We start from the raw sequence: 22770 nt of genomic DNA, 5'->3' as shown, positions 1-22770 counted from the left end.
CTGATGTTGGAGTGGTGAGTGCCACAGATCCACTTGCTGCCATTTGAGATCAGGCCACAGTCGTCACTGTCTTGCGTAGCCTACCTGGTTCATCAGAGCTTAAGTGTATGCTTGCAAGGGCTGGTGGGCCTGCCCGGGGTGTGAGCTCAGAGCTCGCCCAGTTCTGCACGGCCCAGCCTCCCTCCAGTCTGCATACCTCTTCCCAGCCTGCCCATCTCAGCCTCAGTCAGGGCCCGAACAGACTAACTTCACTGGGCTCACTTCCTTTTAGTTTGGTCCCCACAGATGAGCCCTCACCAGGTTGCTTCTCCAGCCGCTTCCACCATCAGATTGCCTGCCTCGGGCTGTTCTCATAGCTCTCTGAATCAGAACCAAGATTCTTAACTTCCTGACATGACCTTGAAGGGTGCCATCCAGTGCTCACCATTCAGTTTTTCCCTGCTTTCCAACCAGTGCCCCTGCATGTGTGCATGCATGTGCACGAATGTTTTTATCTACTTCTTTTGGATTAACACTCTGAGGCCACCTTCAAGTCCCCTTCTGGGAATCCTCTCTTTGTGCAGTGCTCCCCTGTCCCAGCTTCTGGCCCTTTTGTCATTCAAGTAGCTGAAATCTGACCACCTGGACAGTGTAGGTGGGAGTTTCCCCAAGCCTGCCTCTGATATTGCATCTCCCCTAACGTATGACTTCCTCTTCATTTCTCTTTTTACAGAAGACCATTTACTAGCACTTCATATAATATTAAGTACTAAATATTACATAAAATGAATTTATCATTACTAGTATTTAACTGTGATATGAAATAAATGTATTTTATGCAATTTGGTGTCTCTGTGTTCTGTATCTGTTTTGTGTGTCTGTGTGTTTTATCACCTTTCTTAAATTAAGGAGGTCATGTGGTAAAATTAAGGTGATAAACTTTGGAATCAGCACTAAATAGTCTGTGATTTCCTTTTAATTACTTGTAATATATAACCCAATTTTTATTTTAAATAATTCAAACATTATATGTAATACTTAAGCTCTCTTTGACCTGCATTTGCTAAGCTGAAAGCTGCATGAGGCGGGCGGGGGGTGGTCAGGTTTGTAATGTCTCTGGCATGTGGCAGGTGCTAGATAAATATGTAGAACAAAGTTGAGAACAGCCCTCAAGAACTTGGGCTCTGGTCAGACTGGTCAGGTACAGAGCTCATCTATGACAAGCTCTTTAGCCTCTCTGTGCCTTGGTGTTTCTCCTGGAAAGGGGACTAATGATCCATCAACAGCTGCAGATCTGAACTGCTCAGTGAGGATGGGCTACTGGGATTATTTGTTGACCCCACTCTGTAGTCTCCTCCTCAGGGGCCGGGCAGGGGTGGGGAGGTGGATAGCTAGATCAGTGCCACTTCAGTGTTTATTCTACAGTACCTCTCCCTCCTGGATGAGAAGCTGAAAGAAATAGAAGACTAACATATTTCTTATGTTAACATTTGCAGAGATTTAAACTTGGATCTTGGGTCCATCACTTGCTGGCTCTGTGACTTCAGGCCAGCTCCTAACTTCTGTGCTTTGATCTCCTTGTCTGTAAAGTGGGATAATAGTAGTTCCTATCTGTCTTCATAGAGGTGTTGTGAGTATTAATGTGATGATAGCACAGTGCCTGGGATGTAAGCCTTCAGTTTTTTTGTTTGTTTGTTTGTTTTGTTTTGTTTTAGCCTTCAGTATTGCTGTTGTAGTTACTGAGGAATAATAACCTCAGCTGGTAGTCCCTTACTGGAAAAGACTGGATATTTATGATGCAAGTTCAAGTTCCCAATCCTTCATCATTCATCTTATCTAGCAAAAGGCTCTCTGAGTATCTTTTCTTTTCTTTTCTTTTTTTTTTTTTTTGAGATTTTATTTATTTATTCATAGAGACACAGAGAGAGAGAGGCAGAGACACAGGCAGAGGGAGAAGCAGGCTCCATGCAGAGAGCCCGACGCGGGACTCGATCCAGGGTCTCCAGGATCACGCCCTGGGCTGCAGGTGGTGCTAAACCACTGCACCACCGGGGCTGCCCTCTGAGTTTATTTTCAATCATAAATTAACCACACTAAAGAAAATGTGGGAAATGGACAGGGGGAATCATCTGCATTCACTATATATATTTTTTTTAACATTTACTATATTCTTAATGGATTCAGGCTCAAGATTTTGATATATTTCTTCTAATTCTTGTTTTATATGCATATCATTTTTTTGAACAGAGGCTTAATCCTAATTATAGAATTGTATATGCTGGGATCCCTGGGTGGCGCAGCGGTTTGGCGCCTGCCTTTGGCCCAGGGCGCGATCCTGGAGACCCGGGATCGAATCCCACATCAGGCTCCCGGTGCATGGAGCCTGCTTCTCCCTCCGCCTGTGTCTCTGCTAATCTCTCTCTCTCTCTCTGTGACTATCATAAATAAAAAAAAAAAAAAAAAAAAAGATATTCAAAAAAAAAAAAAAAAAAAAAGAATTGTATATGCTGCTTTTTTCACCCAACAGTGTGCCCTTTAACAAGCTTCCATAAGGTCTATGTAGCCAGCAGTTTAAATTGCCACATATAATACCTTCTGGTCAGCATGTGACTGGATGTTTACTGGGCCCCATCTCAGTGCCAGGTACTGTGTGTGGACATAAGGGACACAGTAGGGGATAAAGCAAATCCAGTGTCAACTAAAAAGAGGCAGCCAGCAAGCATCAGGGTGTGTTTTATGAGGAAAAAGGTTCAGAGAGCTGGAGCCATGCTGGTGGAGGCTTAGCCTCACCCAGCTTGAGGAAGACCCCAACTGTCCTCCCCCATCCTGGTGGCTACCCAGAAGTGTGGAGATTGTTTCATTGGCTGACACCGCACTGTGCGCTGATTAGACAAGCTGTCTTTTATTGGGGATGCTCAGTTTTTTCTGGGATTGGAGGCCTGCTTACTGAAGAATATAGCAAAGAGACTTACTGAAGTGTGGGTGGTGGATTCTGCAATGGCATGTTTTAACTTCTCAAAACAGCATGTCTTGGCATCTCTATCCCACCAAGAGTTTAGGATCTGGGGACACTGGCAAATGCCCAAGACCACAAGAGGGGACTTTAAACAGTCACGTGAAAAGTTGGGACCTGGACCCTGCTTTGTGATCATGCACTTCAGATGATTCTCCCCTCCTTTACAGCACACCCCTATCTACATTTCACAAAGGAGTGATACTGCTGTGGGAGGCAGATAGTTCTAGAGGACCTATACTATTCTGGAAATACTATTGTCTGTTTAACAGTGGGTATTTACTAAGCACCGGACTTGGATAAGACATTGGAGGTTAAAGAGTGAATAAGTCGTAGTGCCCTCTCATTCTCCTAGTGTTAATCCTTGTCCCTTGTGTCCCTGATATTTTTTTTACTTGCAGCTAAGTAATCATTTGTTTGAAGAACTTGCCATGGATGTGTACGATGAAGTTGACAGGCGAGAGACTGATGCAGGTGACTGAACATGTGGCTTTCTCTTATAAGTTTCTGTTGTCAGTGGGCAGTGACTAGCTGCCCACCTCCATGTTTTACTTGCCCGATTTCTACTGTCCTGTTGATTGGTGTGTCCACATTTACTTTTGTGTATGTTGGTTTCGGAGTGTGCTTCCCCGAGTCTCCCTTGTGACGCGGGAGCTGTGGCTCTCAGAGAAGCAGTGGCACACCGGTGATGATAAGATTCTATCTCTGACTCTTTCCTCTGGCTAGTCTGGCTTGCCACGCAAAACCACAGCACCCTGGTAACCGAGACAACTGTCGTCCCCTTCCTTCCGGTCAATCCTGAGTACTCTTCAACACGGAACCAGGCAAGTGGCCAAGTCTGAGAAGTAACCAGTGGTGTTATTTTGGAAATGGCTAATGTGGTATTTAACTTTCCCAGGACAGGTATTTTAAATTTTTTTATTGATTTAAGTGTTAAGGTCCTTTATACACACAAACCCATAAAACTCAAGAAATTGATAAGAAAGGCAATAAATATAAATAGAAGACTGAAAAAGAATATAAAATAATTCACAGAAAAAATATAAATGGCTTACAAATGTGAAGAAATGTTTAACCTTATTAGCAATCCAAGAAAGTAGCTTAAAGGCATTAATGAAAATTGCATCAATCAAATTAATAAAGAATGTAATAAAGGATACTCCAAGCTGGTAAAGATATAGCAAAATGGACTTTTTCTTATGCTATACTTAAGAGCTTACATTGCTATAGACTTCAGAAAAGCAATTTGTTAACTGATTTTAAAAGTTTCAAAATTAAGTCCATCCTTTCCTCACAGGTAATCCTTATTTAGGAATATATGCTGATAAAATAAAAGTAACAAAGATTTACGCATAGTGATTTTCATCAAAGTACTGTATAAAATAATAGAGCATTAAAAACAGCCTAAGCCTCTGTTAGGAGGAGAAAAGTGTAAATTGGGAAGACCTTTAGATTTTTACTGACTACTGGCTGTATATGATGATGAAGTCCCAGCATCTAGGCTATCACTTTTTCTTGAAATTTTAAATTTTTCTTCCAAATTAATTTTTCATAACTGGGTCTACTTCAAAACTGAATTGATAATGGGGAAAAAAAGCATCAACTAAAAACATTTTGGTTTTGTTCACAAAAATAAAAGTGCAAGGCATTATTGAGATCTCTTAATATAGATGGCTCTAAACTGTGTGCAGGGAAGACATTGATGTGTGCCTTCCCTAGGCTACAGTGGTGCTTTGATCATACTTGGGAGGCTTTGCTTGGGAGCCTTGCTCAAGTCTAACAATAGTGTGACTGGTCTTATGTGAATATCCACATGTATATTTTCACATTAAGGAATATTTCCAATTATTTTCTCACTCTTAGGGCAGACAGAAACTAGCTCGGTTTAACGCCCATGAGTTTGCCACACTGGTCATCGACATTCTTAGTGACGCCAAGAGGAGACAGCAAGGCAGTCCTCTTTCTGGTTCTAAAGGTAACTCTTGCAAGGTGCTTAAGTGCTTGATCCTCTGGCCTTCTAACTTGGCACAAGTATTAAATTTAAAATTATAAGTTACTTAAAGCAGTTGTCATGAAAAGTTTATCTTTGTGAGCCCTGATGAATTATAAATATTTCAATGTTGGGACACTGGGTGGCTCAGTTGATTAAGTGGCTGACTTCAGCTCAGGTTGTGATCCCAGGATCCTGGAGTTGAGCCCTGCTTCAGTCTGCTTGAAAGACTCTCTCCCTCTGCCCCTTTCCCTCCGTAGGCTCTTTTGCTTTCTCACTCTCTATCTCTCAAATAAGTAAATCTTTTTTAAAAAATTAATGTCTGAACAGTAAGGTTATGTGCTGATCGGTTGACAAAAATCTTATGAGCAGAGGCTGGTTGGAACCTACACCCGTGTTTCCTCTCAGGATAATGGTTCAAGATTTGCTAAATCAGTCTCCACAGCAATTTTATTACCATACCAATGCAGGTAATGAAATGGACTCTTTATGTGTATATGTTTAGGGAAAAGACTGGAAAGGTATAGCACAAAATAAATCAATGGCTATGGTTGATTACCATTAGTTTCAGATTTTCTGTATTGAGTATTCTGTAAATCCGATGATACATGTATTTTACATATTAATTTGAAAAATTAAAATTCATTGTGAGTAGCCATAATTTATCACCCAGATATTACCCATCAAAATATCCAGAAACAATATTGGAAATCAGAGATCAGCTTGAGTGAGTTGCCTCAGAGAGGAAGTTGGACAGACTTGGATAATTTGTGAAATCTTTTATTCAAAATGTGTTAGAGCCTATGGAATCATCCCTGCTCCCCTGTATGGTCTACATAGGTGTGTGTCCAGTGGGTTCTATTTTTCCCTTTCTCTCTGGTAGTCAGCCGAATAAGTGCCAGTGTGCCTATTCTATGAGCACCAAGTTCCTAGGCTCCATTTTAACAGCCTCCTTTCAGTAACGTTACCTTGTAAACAAGTTATAGTTACAGTTGAATCACAGTTAATCTTACATTCGTTATGGCTTTAGTTCCCTGGTTTGGAACTACACTCTGTCCCCTCGGGAACCTGCCTTCTCAACCTGAGCAGCACTTCCATAAACCACCTAATTAATTTGCCCATATTTGGTGAGTGGCCCAAAGGGATGCTGAAATGCCTCTGTGATTGATAGTAGGTCCTCTGTCTGGTTGATGACTTGCTGTGTGATTCTTACATTGGTATGAATATAACATTGCTATTTCTGTCATTTTTCTCTTAGTCTTTGAATGGCTAAACCCAAAAATCCTCCCAGTGAATTTTGGGGGGAAAAGTTTTTTTTTAAGCCTGAAGAAAAGTTATTTGCTTCTATTGATAGACAATGTGGAGCTGATACTGAAAACGATCAGTAACCAGCACAGCATTGAGAGTCAAGACAATGACCAGCCAGACTATGACAGTGTGGCCTCAGACGAAGACACGGATCTGGAAGCTACTGCAAGCAAAGCAAACAGGCAGAAGGTGAGGTGACACATTGCACATAGAAGGGGAGAATATGTTTCTTTTTGGAATCATTCCTCCTGCAAAATCACCTTATTTGTAAATCACTGTGAAAGGTGCTCTGGGGGTAAAGTGAGGTTTACTACTAGCTTGGGCCAGCAAGGTAAATCGTTTTAAAATAGGGGGTCCTGTGTCCCTAAATTGATTGCTGAATCACAGCCCTGCCCCAACTGTGGTTTTATAAAACTTCTGAGGAGGGGCTGATGTGTTTTATTCCTTCAACAAATGTTTACCCAGTGACTTCTCTGGATCATACTCTCTTTAAGCCTAGTTCCTTTCCTGTGAGGCTCTCCGTGCCTAGTAGGAAAGAGAACTGCAGTCGGAAATACAAAGTGATAATGTCATAAGAAACACAAATAGAAGCCAGGGGTGGGGATGTGAGAGGAGACCCAGCCTGTTGACGAGGACAAGTGTCAGGGGAGGCCGTGTATGTGGAATGTCTGTTCATATGTACCTTAAAGGATGCATGGGATTAGGTAAGTGGAGAGGCAGGGAGGGTAGTCTAAGCAGAGAGAAGATGAAAGAGAGCATCTAGCAAAACCCACTCACATGTAGAGACAGCCTAAAAGGGGTGAGACTCAAAGCACAGAGCAGGTGTCACACCTGAAGGATCATGCCACCGGACTGAAGAGTCTACACCTTGGCAGACAATGTAGTGTCGGAAGCTCTGAGGCGGAGCAGGAGGGCAGTGGTCAGCAATTTTGGTTCCTCTCTTTTGGGAGGACTGTTCTTGCTGGGTCAGAGGGCAGAGGAAGGAAGCCCAGTTGGGGTACTGCTGAAGAGGCCATCCTGGAGCCTATGTAGAGAGGGTCCAGACAGAAGAGAAGTACAGTAGCAGAATGAGTGTGGGCCCAAGGAGAAGGCAGTGGAGGCCTGCTGGCCCACCCACTGCTAAGTCTCCAGGACCTCGCCCCAGACCTGACCCACAGAGGAGCTCAGCAAACATTTGAGAATGGACAAATAGGAAGACAGATAGATCTCAACAATAACTTCGAATGTTTGAGGCAGTGAGGTAAACTTACAGAAGATGTGTCCAAAGATGTCCAGTTCACACAACTGTGAGAAAGGTAGTGCCATGAACAGATACAGGGAATGTGAAGGGGACAGCAAAAGTCACTTGTCCTATCTGATACACCCCTGCCCAGTGTTCTCAGAAGCACTGAATTCAGTCAGAGCAAAAGCCAAAATCATGACAGGATCCTACCGATTGGCTGCCTCCTCTCTGCCTTGCATACCCTCTCCCTCTAGCTAAGCTTTGCTGCTGACTGGAACGTTCCTCCTCCAGACAGCCACTGGACTAATGTCCTTCCGGCTGCTACTCATGTCTCACCTACCAAGGCTTATCCCACCTGTCTAATTAAAAGGCACCCACCTTCACCCCTTCTCTCCCCAGCCCCTCACCCTGCTCCATTTTCTCTGTTTTCCACAGCACTTGTCATCTGTTGTCATACTGTGTAGTCACTTATTTTTATTTTGTCCTTTCCCACTCTGCCGGGGTGCAAACACCATGGAAGCTAGAATCTTTGTTTTCTTTTTTTATATATCCTGAGTCCCTAGAATACTGCCTGATGCTCACTACGAATAGCTGGAATGAAGGAATTACTGAAAGAATGAATTTTTTAAAAAGAAAAAGGAATGAGCAAGAGAAAGACAGGCAAAACAAGACAAATGCACTGAGAGTCCTCATCAGACTAGATTTGCTGACTGCACTCACTGTTCTCAGGAAATATTGACTCTGATATTTTTCAAATATTATAGTAACCCTACCTTTATGTTTTATTTTTGCATTCCTCCCAGAAGCCTTGATTTGGTTTGATTAACTTTGCAGTCCAGCTGGCATGGTCAGAATTTGAAATTCTTTAGCTGTGAGTCTTGAATGTTATCATCATCTCAGATTGTGAACATTTTCCCCAATTTATTTTTAGAGTCTAGATTCAGATTTATCAGATGGACCAGTCACTGTGCAGGAATTTATGGAGGTCAAAAACGCTCTAGTGGCTTCTGAGGCCAAGATACAGCAGCTAATGAAGGTGAATAACAACTTGAGTGACGAGCTGAGAATTATGCAGAAAAAGGTAACACGTTAATAAATGCCAGGATGATTGACTCTTTAACTTCATAGTATAAGGAAGAATCTCAGGCACAATGCTGGTGGGCAAAGGGGAGAAAAGCAGTTATTGTAAACAGACATAAAAACCTTTGGGCCAACCTGTCTTTTTAGAAGTAGTATGTATTTGAATATTTCAGACAAAGTGTTTTTGATTAGAAATAAATCCAGAGTGAGTTTCCCAAGCAGTTGACATGTAACAGCCCAGTAAGTGTTTATATCAGCTGCAGCTGCCCTTGCACTACTCCATGCTTCCTGGGAATCTAGATGCCCTTCCATGGATGCGTGTCTTCCTACTGCTCATTCTAAAGAATCACACCAGGAAGACAGAGCAGATAAAAGCCATGGACAGGTGTCTGTGTTTATCAGCGCTGCATGCAGGGGGTGCCATCCCTGCTCGCTCGTATTCTCAGTTGTTAACCCACCCAGCTCTGGCAGCTCTTCCACAACCCCCCTGTTTTTCACCAGTACTTACTAATTTATGATGTCTTCAGAGCCTAGAGCAGGGCCCATCACAGAGTAGAGGCTCCATGAATATAAGAAAACATTTTTGTTTGCACTAGTGAGAGCTGTACACTAGTAAGAGACAATCTCGTTTGCCCCGCATTTTCTCATTTGCTGCCTTTTGGGAGAGTCAGAAATATATGAATAAGCTAATCCCTAAAAGGAGTATAGCTAATAGCAGCAAAGAATATGCTTAAGAGGGCGATTATGTATGTAAGTCTTTATGAGAAGGCTGTGCCTGTCATCCAGTTCTCTCCAAAATGAGATTTTGTATACTTCCCTTAAACAGAAACAAAACGAAGTATGTATCTGTGTCTTAATTCTGCCATTTGAAGAATAATGTTTCAGAATCGTTATCAAGAACAGAGGACAAGGTGCACTCCCTTTGTGGCTGGGCCCTTCCCAATAATGTCCAAGGAAGGAAGGAGATCTGTCCCCTCTGCCTGTCAGGGAAGGACACTGCAGTGCACTCTCGCCCGGGGCTTGGTCTAGGTAGGATTCTTTTGCTATAGAGTTCTAGATCATTTTTTTTTTTTTTTTGAGATCAATGTCTCCAAACTTAACGTACTACCTAAAGATCAACCAGATTAACATTTATCAACTCCTTGTTCTGGGCCAGTCTGACCCCATCTAGGGCCAGTGTGCAGCTGTGAACAGGGCAGACCAAAAGCCCTTTAGCTGTATCATACAGGGCTTACTCTTCTTCTGTCTTTTCTGAAATATCTTTTGCTTAGTGAATGGCAGTTTGTCCCCATTAATTGAACTAATTTGTTGAGGTGACTTTTTCTGAAACATGCTGACTTTGCCAGTGTAAATCAGTCTGCTAAGCATCACTCTTTTTTTTTTTTTTTTTTTTTTGCTATAATGCTCCCTTAGCATTTGTAGAAATTGTCAGAGATAACCTCATATCTCTGAAAAGCAAATGTTTTGAGCCTTAAGAAATGTAGAGTGAAATTATTTGCCATTGCTCATGGATTATCTCAATTCTTAGAAATGCTTTTGATTTCTGGAACAATTGAATTATCTGTAACTTCTCATTTCCTTTTAACACTCCTTCCAAACAAAGAAATGTAGTCTGATTCTTATTAAGACTAGTATCACCCAAATTTATTCTAGGACATATCTCTAAATAGGAGGACTAGAATATTTTAGAATTGATACAAGGAACTTGTGCTCATCAAAACACATTCAAGTAAAATCCACTCTGGATGTTTTAGAGGTATGACAAGTATTAAAATTAAGTTTCAGATTTCAAGGCATTTTTTTAAAAAACTCTGAGAAGGTTTTTACATAGACAAGCACGTGACCAGATACCCTAGTCATTCATTGAGGGAGCATGTGCCACTTCTGCTCCTCACTCTCTGGATTGTGTCCCTTTCACTTTAGGGTATGGGCTCCCTAATAAATAGTTTGACAGGCACCTTATGCTTGTCTCTATCCTGGAATGTAGGAATTTTCAGTGGCTGCTTGTCACTTTGCAGCTGTTCTTTGGAAAATGAGTTACAGACAGAAGTTATACCCTGTAAGCCTTTGTGGTGTAGAAGCACGCTCTCATTCCTTAGTGGATCATACTTGGAAAAAACAGAAATGAGGGTATTTTTGTGGCAGAGGCTGTATCAGTCAAACTGTCACAAAAATTTGGCTCTATTACCATAAACTATGTAGAATTTGCTTATTTTGCAAAGATGTGTTGGTTTTATTTCAAAGTTAGGTTAAAGTTTGTGTGTGTATATAGTTGACAAAGTAGCATGATTTGTATCTGATCTTTCATATTTAACAGTTGCTTGGAAAAGATGCTAATTAATGAAGAGGAGCAGCCACTATTGGTGTACTATTCACAGATCGGTGCTTTCTAAATAAAAATTGAAAGTAACTCCTAACACTGAATGGGTTTGCTATTGAAAAAGTAATGATCTTCTGGTGCAAATACATTTGTTTATGGACTTAAGCCTTGGCCCTGGTGGGGAATTTGGTCAGAGTTTACAGTCTCTGTCAAAGAGTAGACAGCTGAACTTACACCACACCCAGCTTATAAAATGTCATGGAAGATGGAGGAGCACCAGAGGGGAAGGACATTGTGCAAACGGGACTCAGTTAATTGTGTTTCACATGCCAAACGCTAAGGAGTAACATGATTCCTTGCTGATCCCTTAACGCTAACTCATCAAACACCATGAAGCAGCCTGCATGTGAGGAATGGAAAGAGCAATCAGGGTCTCCAAGTGACAGCCTCTAACTAAAATAGGGTGGTACCAGGCAGATTAGAGTGTTTAAAGCTGACACCGCCGAGGTTGCATTTTTGGGTGACAAAGCCAAAGGAGAGAGAGAGGCCAAATATTCCAGCCCTGGCTGAAAGCTGACCAATCACCAGAGGGAAGCAAGCGTGCCACGTGGAGCGTTCAGATGAAGATGTTAACATAGCTCGATAGGCCTCCAGTTTTCTTCATGATATGTTAATATAGCAAACTTACCATGATTCGACCCCCTCCCTTTTTTAAGAAGTGCTAAATTGTTTGGAATATTAAGAGTATTCTGTAATAAAAATTTGTTGATCATGATTTTTCTTGTTGGCTTTTTGGGAAGCAGTAGCCCATCTGATTTTTCATAAGCTGAACTTCACTGTCTTTCTTGCTTTGCAAAGCAACTCTGGTTATCTTTGTGCTGCTTCCATGGTGTCTGCTGGCGTTTTTGGCATTTGCAAATTGCTTAGGGCTCATTTGAAAAGCAGGTTAGATTTTCAGGAAGCGATAGCTTCATGATCTCAAGCTCTTGCTGAAACGGCATTAGAAGAATCCAGAGTCCAGCTCGCCTGCAAACATTTCCCAGGCCCACTTTGACCAGTTTTTCAGTGGTTAAACATTTCATTTTTTAAAAACCCAAACTGTAACTTTTCTGCAGTGAGAAATCAAGCTGTTTAATTTGCTTGAGCGATGAAGTGAATTGATTGCGTGTCACTCATGCTAGGAAAGTAGGTTCTTGTTTGTAGTTACCTGTAACTTTCAACCCAGCTAGCTGTTACTGTTCTTACTGTTTAAAGCTGGTAGTTGTATGCGTTTACTTGGTGTTTGCTTTTTCTGCTTGCTATAGAAAAACACCGTCCCACTGCCAAACATTTCTTTCAGCTTCAAACACTCCAGAGTGAAAATTCGAACCTCAGGAAACAGGCCACAACCAATATATATCAGGTGCAAACTGGTTCTGAGTACACAGACACTTCCAACCACTCTTCCTTAAAGCGACGTCCGTCTGCCCGGGGCAGTAGGCCCATGTCCATGTACGAGACGGGATCAGGTCAGAAACCATATCTCCCAATGGGAGAAGTGAACCACCCCGAAGAGAGCAGGACAAGACTCCAGCCTTTCCCCACGCACGTAAGTAACACCACTGGCGCTTCTGCTATTCACTCTTTGTCCAGCCTGACCTCCTGCATTCCCTCTTCGGAACCTGCAGATTCCCATGTCTCTGCTTTGCAAAATTGGGCTAGAAGAGTTCTCCTGTGTTTGCTGTATTAACATGTCAACAGATGTTTATATTTCCATAAGCAGATAGGGCCATTAGCTGAAAGCTTTCCAGCAAAGTTCAGGATTCTGGCTTTTGTTCAGCTCCCCTCCCCTTTTCTCCTTCATATCCATAATATCTTTCCCAGACAGCCAGTACTGGAACTTTTTTTGTAACAGTCTTTTCCCCCCATTTCTAAAAACAAAAACAAATAGTAAAGGTGACCAGCAAAAAGAAGTACTGTCTTCTTTGAAATAGACAGGTAGGTGCCCCTCTGTGAAATTGAGCCCTTAGAATTCAGGGTGGCTTCTCTGCCACTCCTAGTGAAGCAGGCGGTATCTGCAGCCTGGGCATGCAGGGTAGGTCTAGAAGCCTCTAGCCTCTCCATGTGTGGTCAGCCTGCCTGCTTAGCTTCTGCATCTCCTCCTCCTCTTCATGGAGAAAATGTTGCTCTGTCATTTCATAAAAGGGAAATGTTAAAACCTCTGTACCGATTTTACAAGTATTGTGTGCCAAAGATTGCATTCTGTAACAGGCTGCTAACCATCTTGTTTTACAATGGGATAAGTATGGTATTGAAATTTTCAAATGTTATATTTCTTATGGATTAATTTATTTTAAATACCCATGTTTTGACAAAATGTTACATGTGGAACTCATGTTTTTTCAGAGAGTAGTATTTATCTTTTATAAACGTGAAAGTTGTTATTTCTTCAGTCAAATTTTATAGAGGTTTCCAAAAAATTCTCAGAGTAAATGCAGAGTAAAGGATTTGGTCTAGTAAATTAAACCTTAGTTAATTTTGTCAGGCTTCAGTGCAGTAAAATTTCAGCGTTGTTATACTGTAGTTGGGGGTCTGTTACTTCAACTTTTATAAGTTGAGCTAAAACATTCTAAGGCAATTGATCTGATACACTTGATGTAATGGAAATGCCATTGAACTAACTTAAAAATCTTACTTTTGTATAACTGAAAACAAAAGTTAAGAAAAGCAATTTTGTCAACTTTCACAGTATACTTTTTTGTTTTAGGAACATTTAGAATGTAATGTCATTTTATTGCTGAAGTTCTGTATCGATACTGAAGAGTAGATTGATAACCTTTACCAACCGAACCATTCATATAGTTTCTTATTTCAAGTATATCCTGATTAAAAAACAAATATTCGTTTAAAGCCATCCATTAAAAAAAAAACTATTACAAAATTAAATTCTCATAGGTGTTATCTTTTCTCATATGGAAAAATAGCTTTATAAATTCCAAGTAATTTCTGGGAGGCATCTCACTAAAGGAGTAACCATTTCTGAGGTCCTGTCATCAGCTAGCATGGCAGTGAGCTTGCCTGTCACAGAAATTTCAGCATTGATCTCACATAGTGAGTTGCTTTTTAGGATTCTTTTACTGGGAAACTCCGGGCTGAATCCAGGGTAGGTGGCGGGGGTTTTTTGGTTTGTTTTGTATTTTCCCGAGTGTGTTTTTTTTTTTCCCCTTCCAGATCGGGAGGAGTGCGCTTGTGACCTCCTCTTCATCTCTGCCTTCCTTCCCCTCCACACTTTCCTGGTCGAGGGACGAAAGCGCCCGAAGGGTTAAGTACACTCTGACCCGTCTGCTCTCTGGAGGAGGGGCAGTGCTCCTGGGCGCTTTGTGCTTCTCCTGGTCCTCCTGTCCCTCCACTAACTGCCTTTCTGTCCCGCATGAGGCAGCGCTTCCCCCAGGTGTCTCAGCACAGCAGCATGCAGGCACACACGCGCACACGCACACACACATCCACGCGTGTCTGTAGGAGGGAGTCTCCCTCTTATCTAACCCCACATTGCTCAGTTTCACTTACTACTTAACAAAGTTTGCAATTCACCCTTTAACATTTATTTGGAGCATACTGTCTTTTTAAACAATCAAAAAATTAGCTGGCTGCTGGTTAAATATTGTAATAGGGCAAATGTGTTAAATTTATTCAGATATCAGATTAACACTAGTCTTTTTGGGCTAACTGAAACACTAAAACATCATGCTTTATTATTTTTTATTTTTCTGCCTGTTGACATTTTTGATGTCGATGCCATACCTGACACACTCCAGTTTTGTGGTACCTGTGTCCCGCATCAAATTGCCACACATGGCAGCATTGGAGGTGTAGGTGGTTGTTACTATAAAGCTGTTCATTTAATGAATTGGTCAAATCCAGCTTGCTGATATATAATTTACATTCTCTATAACAATACGTGATTTAGGTAAGCAAGCCCCTTTTAGAGTAGGCAGACAGCAGTATTTATTAAGCATTTCCTCTATACCCAACCTTTTGGTAAGTCAAAGGGTCCTAGGGACTTAGGTGACATTCCTGCTCCCAAAGGCACTGTCAGTTTAAAAAGTCCTTTCCTGGGGGCCTGGCTGGCTCAGTTGGTTAAGTGTCCAACTCTTGATCTCAGCTCAGGTCTTGATCTCAGGATTGTGAGTTCAGGCCCCATGTGTTGGACCCATGTTGGGCATGGAGCCTACTTTAAAAAAAAAAAATCCTTTCCTGCACGAGGAGTGCATGATGTCAAGCTAAAAAGGAGTAAGGAGCATGTACAGGCTTTGAAGACCTGCATTCAGGTCATGGCACACTCTTTAACGGAAGGATAGTGTAACCAACTCAAGAGGAGGAAAGGTGGCTGTGGATGGAGTTTGCACTGGGCTTTTTTCCATTCCCTCCACATCAGTAGGAATGACAGAGTCATACTTCTCCACTACTGGTGCCATATGGCCCATCAAGGCCCTCTGGGGGTTCTCTTCTGCACTTGGAGGTAGTCTATTAAAAGGAATTCTTGATGTATGATACTTAGTCTTCTGAACAATTCTGAAATTGAACTGTAGTGTTTTTATTATAATTTTTTCAGTTAAACTAAGGGACAGTTAAGTAGAAATGAAACAGCTCATTTGAAATTTTGTTAATAAGAGTCAAGTAAACCTCTTTTTCCCACTGTGAAATTTGTGTTTTTTTTTTTTTTTTAAACAAAACCTATGTTGATAGTTTTGAGAATCCTTGCAAGGACTGCTTGCTGAGACAGTTTTATACAAGATTAACAGTTACATCATTTAAACTGATAATCTTGATTGTTCCTGACAGCTTCATCATGAGTTTAGGCTTTTATGGCATGTCTGTATTCAGAGAATACTGCAAATCTATTCAGTAAACTGAACCAGCACCAGCTATAAAGTAACTTTTCTATTAACAGCTTTCAGAGAGCAAGCAGCACATTAACTAATAGATCTTGATCCTAGCTCTGCATGTTTACAATAATTTTCATAAAATTAAATGCTGGCTAATTTGAAATCCTGTACTGTTTTTGTTGACAACGATGAAAGACTGTAAGTAACTGATTTTCTGGATGGCCATTGCTATAGTTGTTTTCTGTGCTTAAGGAACATTTCCTGAGTACTTATTAGATATATGAGTTGTTACTCTTCTAAAATGTTTAAATGAAACCTGGTACTTTCGATCATTGTGGGGTAATGCATTTGATTTGTAATTACTACATTTACCTCAAGGAAAGCAAAAAGTTTGATTATAAAAATGTGAGATTTTCTGGGTTAATTCTGTTTTCTAGATTTTTTCCACTGGAGCAGCTCTGGATGAATTTTCTAGAATAATTATTTAAATACAAGTTTTTTATGTTTCCTTTTTGTATGTGCATGTCTGTGTGTACCTGTGCACATACACATGCACATACAAATACTCATCCATAATGTATGTGCATGTATATATAAAAACTAGAGGAAAAGAAATGTAAAGATTAAGCATTTCCTGTGAAAGGTAAGATGGGGTATTTTTGTTTGGGGAGAGTTTTTTTTTTTAAGATCACCTTTAGAAGTGCCTGGTTTCCCTGTTCCCTGCATAGGGTACAGTGCCTAGCTTTGCTCTTCAAGCTTCACTTCTAGTGTCCAGTAATCAACTGATGGATTCATAAAGCCAGGTCAAAATAAGGCAGCTGGTAAAGCAAAACTGCTTACTGGTAGGAGATGTAAACACAGGGATCCAGAAAGTTGTAGTAGATTTTATAGAACTTAGTTTTACAGACTCCCTGCATGGCTCCAAGCCAACACTTTAAATCATTTGCCAGATGAATTTGAGTGGGTAAAGCATGAGTTCACATTGAATTTTAGGAGCCCAGCAAGCACCTTTTTTTTTTTTTTTTTTTTAAGATTTTGTTTTATTCATGAGAGACCCAGAGAGAGAAAGGCAGAGACATAGGCAGAGGGAGAAGTAGCCTCCTTCTAGGGATCCCAGGACTCAATCCCAGAACTCCAGGATCACGCCCTGGGCCAAAGGCAGGCACTAAACCTCTAAGCCACCCAGGCGTTCCTCTGGTTAGGTTTTGAATCACCTTCTGCTGACTTCTGTACTAAATAAAGAAATTCCCAAAGCACTGTGGATAAAATAATATTGAGGGAAAATAATTTTTATTAAACACTCCAGAACTAACATAGTCCCCTTCAAGGGAATGTGGTCCCCTTCAAATTTGGCTACCCTGGAAGACCCTATGCTTCACCATGCAGACATTTGCCCAAAACATTTTTAGTATTCCTCTTTTGAATCTGTGTCTCATTTTTAATCTCCACAATTGCATCTTTATATCCTAAAGGTTAGATGTTTTAGGAAACATAAAAGTGGTTGGAAACCAAGGGTCAAACTAGGTTACTCCATTTTGGTTCTCAAACAACATGCAGCAATAAATTAATAATACTGGATTTTTTTTCATGTGGTTCATACAAACTGTCTCTGCGTGCAATTCTTAGAGAGCCCTAAGTGTTTTGAGCAGTGACAGTCCTCAGGGCATCAGGCACAGAATACTGGAGAATGTAGGAGACAGGACCTAGGTTCATGGTGCTGATTTTCTGCTGACTCTGTGACCTTGGCTTTGTCCGCCAGCTCTTATGGACCTTCATTTTTCATCTGGTATTAGACTAGATAATCTGCCGCTGGCTTCCAGCACTGAAGGTCTGTGGGCATATAAGTGCTGGCCTGTGTGCATTATATTATAGTTAAACTCCATATTCCTTAGAGAACTAAATACGGGTGTGTTGCCTCACATGTCTGTGTTAATTTATACCAAGGAGCTGTTTATGGAGTTGCCACTGAGCTAAGAGGAAAATGATGCCAAGAGGGAGAGAAATCATTTCTGGATCTATGAGTCAACTTTTACTAAATTTTTTGCTAAATTTTCAATAAAGGGCTGGCTTCTGTCCCAAGTGAGATTAGGGCCTGAAGGCCATGTAGCCTAATAGGTAACAGTTCCTAGGCAAGGCTCCCAGATGTTTTGTGCTTGAAACTAACAGGTGTTGCCTTTATCTCTTGCAGGCCTCCAGGCTAGAAAAGCAGAACAGCACGCCTGAAAGTGACTACGATAATACCCCCAATGACACGGACCCAGATGACACAGGGTACAGGAGGACTGCCCTGGGGTGGGCTCTCGAACCCAAGACCTAGCATCAGGAGATGCACTTTATCCCACATGTGCCTTCTCTCTATTTTCAGACCTATAAGGTTATAAAACATGGAGGCATAAGTTCATAGTTTAACCTCCAAACCTATTATTACCCCAGAGGCCTGGTTTTCTTTTACCAGCCTATTACACACATCTCTGAGTAGCTATAATGTGCTTAAAAATCAATACTTTTAAGTTAACATGAGGTCACATTCTACGTTTGTACCCCAGGGGATGAGCTGGCATAGGGAGGGCTTTATAACAACACATCCTTGCTGTTCCACTTGTCTGCTCCCTTTCCACGTCTTTACTCTTTCTCCGAGAGTCATAATTTCCAGCCCTATGGTAGCATGAAGCAGCCACCATGTGAGCTGTGGCTGCCTGTTGAGGAAACAGCCTTACTGAGTCTCCTGCCAGAGAGGATAAAGGAAACCACAGAAGTAGCCAGCTCAGGCACTCAGCAAATACACATGCACTAGCTCCTGGAAGCAGAGAAGCAGCTAATGAGCACTTGTCACATTTAGCCACTTCTTTGATGGTCACAGGTCAAGCAGAAAGGGAAGGCAGAGGAGTATGGTGTGGCAAGGCGATGGCTCAGTACCAGACACAGTGGAACCCCACACAGCCCCCAGCCCCATCCTCCCCAGCACGGAAGACGTCATCCGGAAAACTGAACAGATCACCAAAAACATACAGGAGCTCTTAAGAGCCGCTCAAGAAAATAAACATGACAGGTAAGGGGGTTTGAAAATCCTGCCTGGAAAAATATACCTGCTGTGGAAGAGATGTTGCTCAGTTCTAAACAAGGATTTTTTTCAGTATGCTTATTTTTTTAAGTTTTTGTGTTTTTTTTGTTTTGTTTTGTTTTGTTGTTGTTTTTTTTTTTTTAATTTCAGGTTTGCATAACAGGCCTAAGAACAAATTTGTAAATTTCAGGGGTTTTTTTTTTATTTGTTTTGTTTGGGTTTTTTTTTTTTTTTAAGATTTTATTTATTTATTCATAGAGTCTGAGAGAGAGAAAGGCAGAGACACAGGCAGAGGGAGAAGCAGGCATCATACAGAGAGCCTGATGTGGGACTGGATCCAGGGTCTCCAGGATCATGCCCTGGGCTGCAGGCGGCGCTAAACCGCTGCGCCACCAGGGCTGCCCTTGTTTGTTTGTTTGTTTGTTTTCTTCGTACATGGTATTTTCCATGTTCTTATGAACTGCTCTGGAAACTGATGCCTCTAGAAATAGAATTGCAGTATATTTAGGGTTAGTAATATTGCTAGTGCTGGATGGCGAGAGGAAAGAAGGAAGCTACCTTAGAGCTCAGAGTTGACTCATCCAGCCCTTGTGCTCCCTGTGGTTTCCCTAGCTAGAGCAGAGTTCGCTGACATAAAAGGTGTCCTGACATTTGATTTCTTAGGTGTGCCTGGCATGCAGGTATATGTGTGCGTGTGCGCACACATGTGTAAACATCTAGAAAACAAAGTGGTTTACAAATAAAAGTTGATCTACTCGACACCCAAATAATTCTATGCTCCTGAAATAAGAGTCTTCTTCCTCTGAGCAGAACCACATCCTGTAGAGTTCTTTCTTACGTTGAAGAAGGGACTAGCTCTTATTCTAGTTCATCCTTTTGTTCCCTGAGAACTTCTGGTGAGTTGTTAACTGTTCTGGGGGGCTGCCTGGGTTCATGTGGCTAACCCCATGCAGATACTCATGAACTATGTGACCCCTACCCGCTGAGTTTATGAAAACAGCAGAGGTCAGTCAAAATCCCAGAACGATCTCATTGTTGCCCGATCTCATTGTTGCCCGTGGGTCAGCAGAGCATGGTGCTCCAGTGAGGAGCTCCTTCGCATGCAGTGCACTAACAGAACTTGTTCAAGGAACGCTATACCGCTCCTCCGTTGCCCTCCCTGTTCTCTTATTCCTCACAAAGCTGCACCAGCATCTTCTGCCTTCTCTGTGTCCTCAGCACCACCAGGCTAGATTCCCCTTCTCTCCCCTTGCCCTTTGTCCATACAGCTCTGACTTCCCCCAGTATCCCTGCTTCCCCTTAGTGGGAGAGGAGTGGACAGTGTCTAGGGGAGCAGGAGAGATGCTGGAGGATCCTCAGAGGAAAAAAGGAAGGCTATTGGTCAGCCTCCTTCCATGAGAATTACGTGGCTATTCATCTCCCCCTCCTTCCCAGGCAGCCTCTCTGTCCCCGCCCCCCCACTCGCCTCCCCACAAAGCCTCACAGGCTGCAGGTGCTTGGCAGCAAGCGCCTTCATGAGGTCACTGCATAAAGCAAGATGTGTCACAGCGTTCCGAAGGGCAGTCTTTAAACAACTCCCAGTACCAAGATGACCGCCCCCCCCCCAGGGCTCTCCCGCCAGTCGATGACAGGCTTTGGTTTTTGCTTACTCCAGTTCAGAAGTGCCATGCTTGTATTTCAAACAAAGATATGTTTACATTGCATTGTTCTCTTTGGCGGCTGTCAGAAGGATCTGCCTGGAGGCCATTTCTGGCCTCAAAGACCATAATACTGTGCTGGTTTTTCCTTTTTTTTTTTTTTTTTTTTTTTTTAAGATGTGCAAATCCATTCAAAAAACATTCTGATCTGATTTTTTTTTTTAAATACCAGGAAAGGAAAAAAAAAATAAGTAAATAAAATACCATGAGAGAATGATGCAGAGTTTAATCATTAGTTCACTCTTTTAGTTTAAATCAGAATTGATCTAGAGAATTTATATTTTATGAACTGATCAACATTCTGTTAATTTCTGTGGTTACTTACAAATGCAAGACACTTTCATTTAGAACTTTGCATTATACTGATTAAACCCATGCCTTTTCCTCTTGTTTTCCCCTCCTGTTCATCTGTCGCTTATGCTCATCCTAAGTAGACCAGCAGCTCACACAGATGCATTCAGGTTGCCCCCTGGTCCCTTGAGCCAGGCAAGCTGCCCACAGCCCCTGACCTTCCCTCAACCTGGTCTCTCCCCTGGACCTCCAGCCCCATTCCCTGCCTGTCTCTGTCTCTTTCTCATACACACGCATGCATGATTACACAACTCAGGAGTACTACATTTTATGTACAGAAGCCTTTTTTGAGGAAATATAACAGCTTAAAGTTGTGGACATGAACTCCCCGAGCAAGAGGAGGTCAACTTTCTCATTAATCTGTATGTGCTTTCTTTTGTGTCTCATTGAGGACTTCCTAAACTGTTTTGTACTGAGTGAGTTTTTGGGAGGTGTCCATAGGAAAATTTGCCTCTGTGTAGCAGGGAGAAGGTTGAATTACATTTCTGGGTCAAAATGAAAATTCTAAGTAAAAAATTCTCAGGTTGATTCTCTGTTAATGTGTTATTAATAGACATACTGGTTCACACAAGGTTTATGGCTGAGACAGTGGTTGCTGTAGACACAGCCTTTTTTCTCTGAGTGTGTGTGTGATCAGATGGGTTCTTGCCAGTTCATATACTAGTGAAGGGACTCCTTCTGCCTTGGCTTTTTTGTTACTCTGTGGATTAAGGTTCTACTTGCTCACAAAGGTAAAAGTCAGGATTGCCTGTTTGAAGGTATTTTAGGATAATATAAACCAGTTCCTTGAAATGTAATAATGTAACTAAAATGTAGTCTTAATTAAAATAGTTTTGAGACTAGATTTCATACAAAGATGAAGTAGAGGTTACTTACTGGGACAGTCTTTAAGCAGAAGCCAACTTTAATTCGAGGACTTTAAGGGCTTAGGCTGGATACTGAACGGGATTTCATTCCCTGTCTTGGAAATTTTAAAACACAGCCACATTGGTGATTGTGGAAGGCCACACCCACATATTCACATCGTATTTCCTAGCACGCCACAAACAGGCTGCTAATGAGCTTTTCTCCTATCCCATTTCCCTCCTGGGCTCTGTGGGTCATTTGTTCCAGAACCAGAACCCAGACCTGGTGGCAGCACGCTAGCTAAGAACTGTCATTCAATCCCATCTTGATAACATGTACTACCCAGGGTGGAAGCCTACTATTTTGAAGGTGAAAGAAACCAGCCCCATATGCTACACACCACAATGCCAAGACTAAGAAGCCTAAGTGAAGCCTAAGTCTCCATTCCTGTACTTCTCATCACCTAAGAAGTCAGAGTCACCAGTCATGAATGGAAAGAAGCCTGCTCTAAAGAAAGGCATGACTCTGTTGTGTCTCTGATAGCAGGAGAGGCCTTGTGGTGTGGTGGGGAGGGGCCCAGGCTCAGGGGCTAGCTGGCCAAGTTTGTGCTCAGCTTTCTTTCAACCATCTGCGGGACCTTGGACATGTTCTCTGCTTCTCCTGGCCTCCGTTTCCTCTTTTGAAAAAATGGGAACAGAGCTGGCACTCTGTCAGTGCTCATAAAGCCTCAGCTCTCGACTGTCATCTAGGGGACCCTTAGGAGGCCAGGTGGCCTGGAGGAAAGGATGAAGACAGGCAGAGTCAATGTGCTCGGTCTTTTTAGAGCTCATCAAGTGAGCTGAGAAAGTGCTGGCTATGCTCATAGCCCTTTATTACAAGCAAAGTCATGGCAGCTTCATGAGAAAGCGGGTGTCTGATCAAGTTCAAGAGTACACCTCAGTGTTTTCTCTTTACCCAAAGTAAAGGTTTCGATTCTCCAACAGTTGAGATGCTTTTGAATAGATGGATTTTAGAGGTGTTTATCAGTTTTAACCAACA

At 41.9% G+C, this 22770-nt stretch overlaps 1 protein-coding gene across 8 annotated transcripts in view; it reads left to right on the top strand.

The window, feature by feature from the left end:
* GIT2 (GIT ArfGAP 2) overlaps positions 1-22770 on the top strand; it is a 48255-nt gene that overhangs the window by 21080 nt on the left and 4405 nt on the right. For 2 of the 8 annotated variants that reach the window (XM_041728819.1, XM_041728818.1), the window contains exons 10-18: positions 3394-3466; positions 3719-3816; positions 4856-4967; positions 6337-6479; positions 8444-8593; positions 12252-12500; positions 14123-14212; positions 17966-18048; positions 18638-18826. In XM_041728819.1, coding sequence (XP_041584753.1) covers positions 3394-3466; positions 3719-3816; positions 4856-4967; positions 6337-6479; positions 8444-8593; positions 12252-12500; positions 14123-14212; positions 17966-18048; positions 18638-18826 — 1187 coding nt within the window. The other 6 variants (XM_041728822.1, XM_041728821.1, XM_041728820.1 and 3 more) reach the window with 5 other exon arrangements.

The sequence above is a fragment of the Vulpes lagopus genome, chromosome 14 (genome assembly GCF_018345385.1).
Source record: "Vulpes lagopus strain Blue_001 chromosome 14, ASM1834538v1, whole genome shotgun sequence".
In the NCBI taxonomy this organism is placed as follows: domain Eukaryota; kingdom Metazoa; phylum Chordata; class Mammalia; order Carnivora; family Canidae; genus Vulpes; species Vulpes lagopus.
Note: the sequence above shows the minus strand (reverse complement) of the source record. Positions and strands in the feature narration are given on the sequence as shown.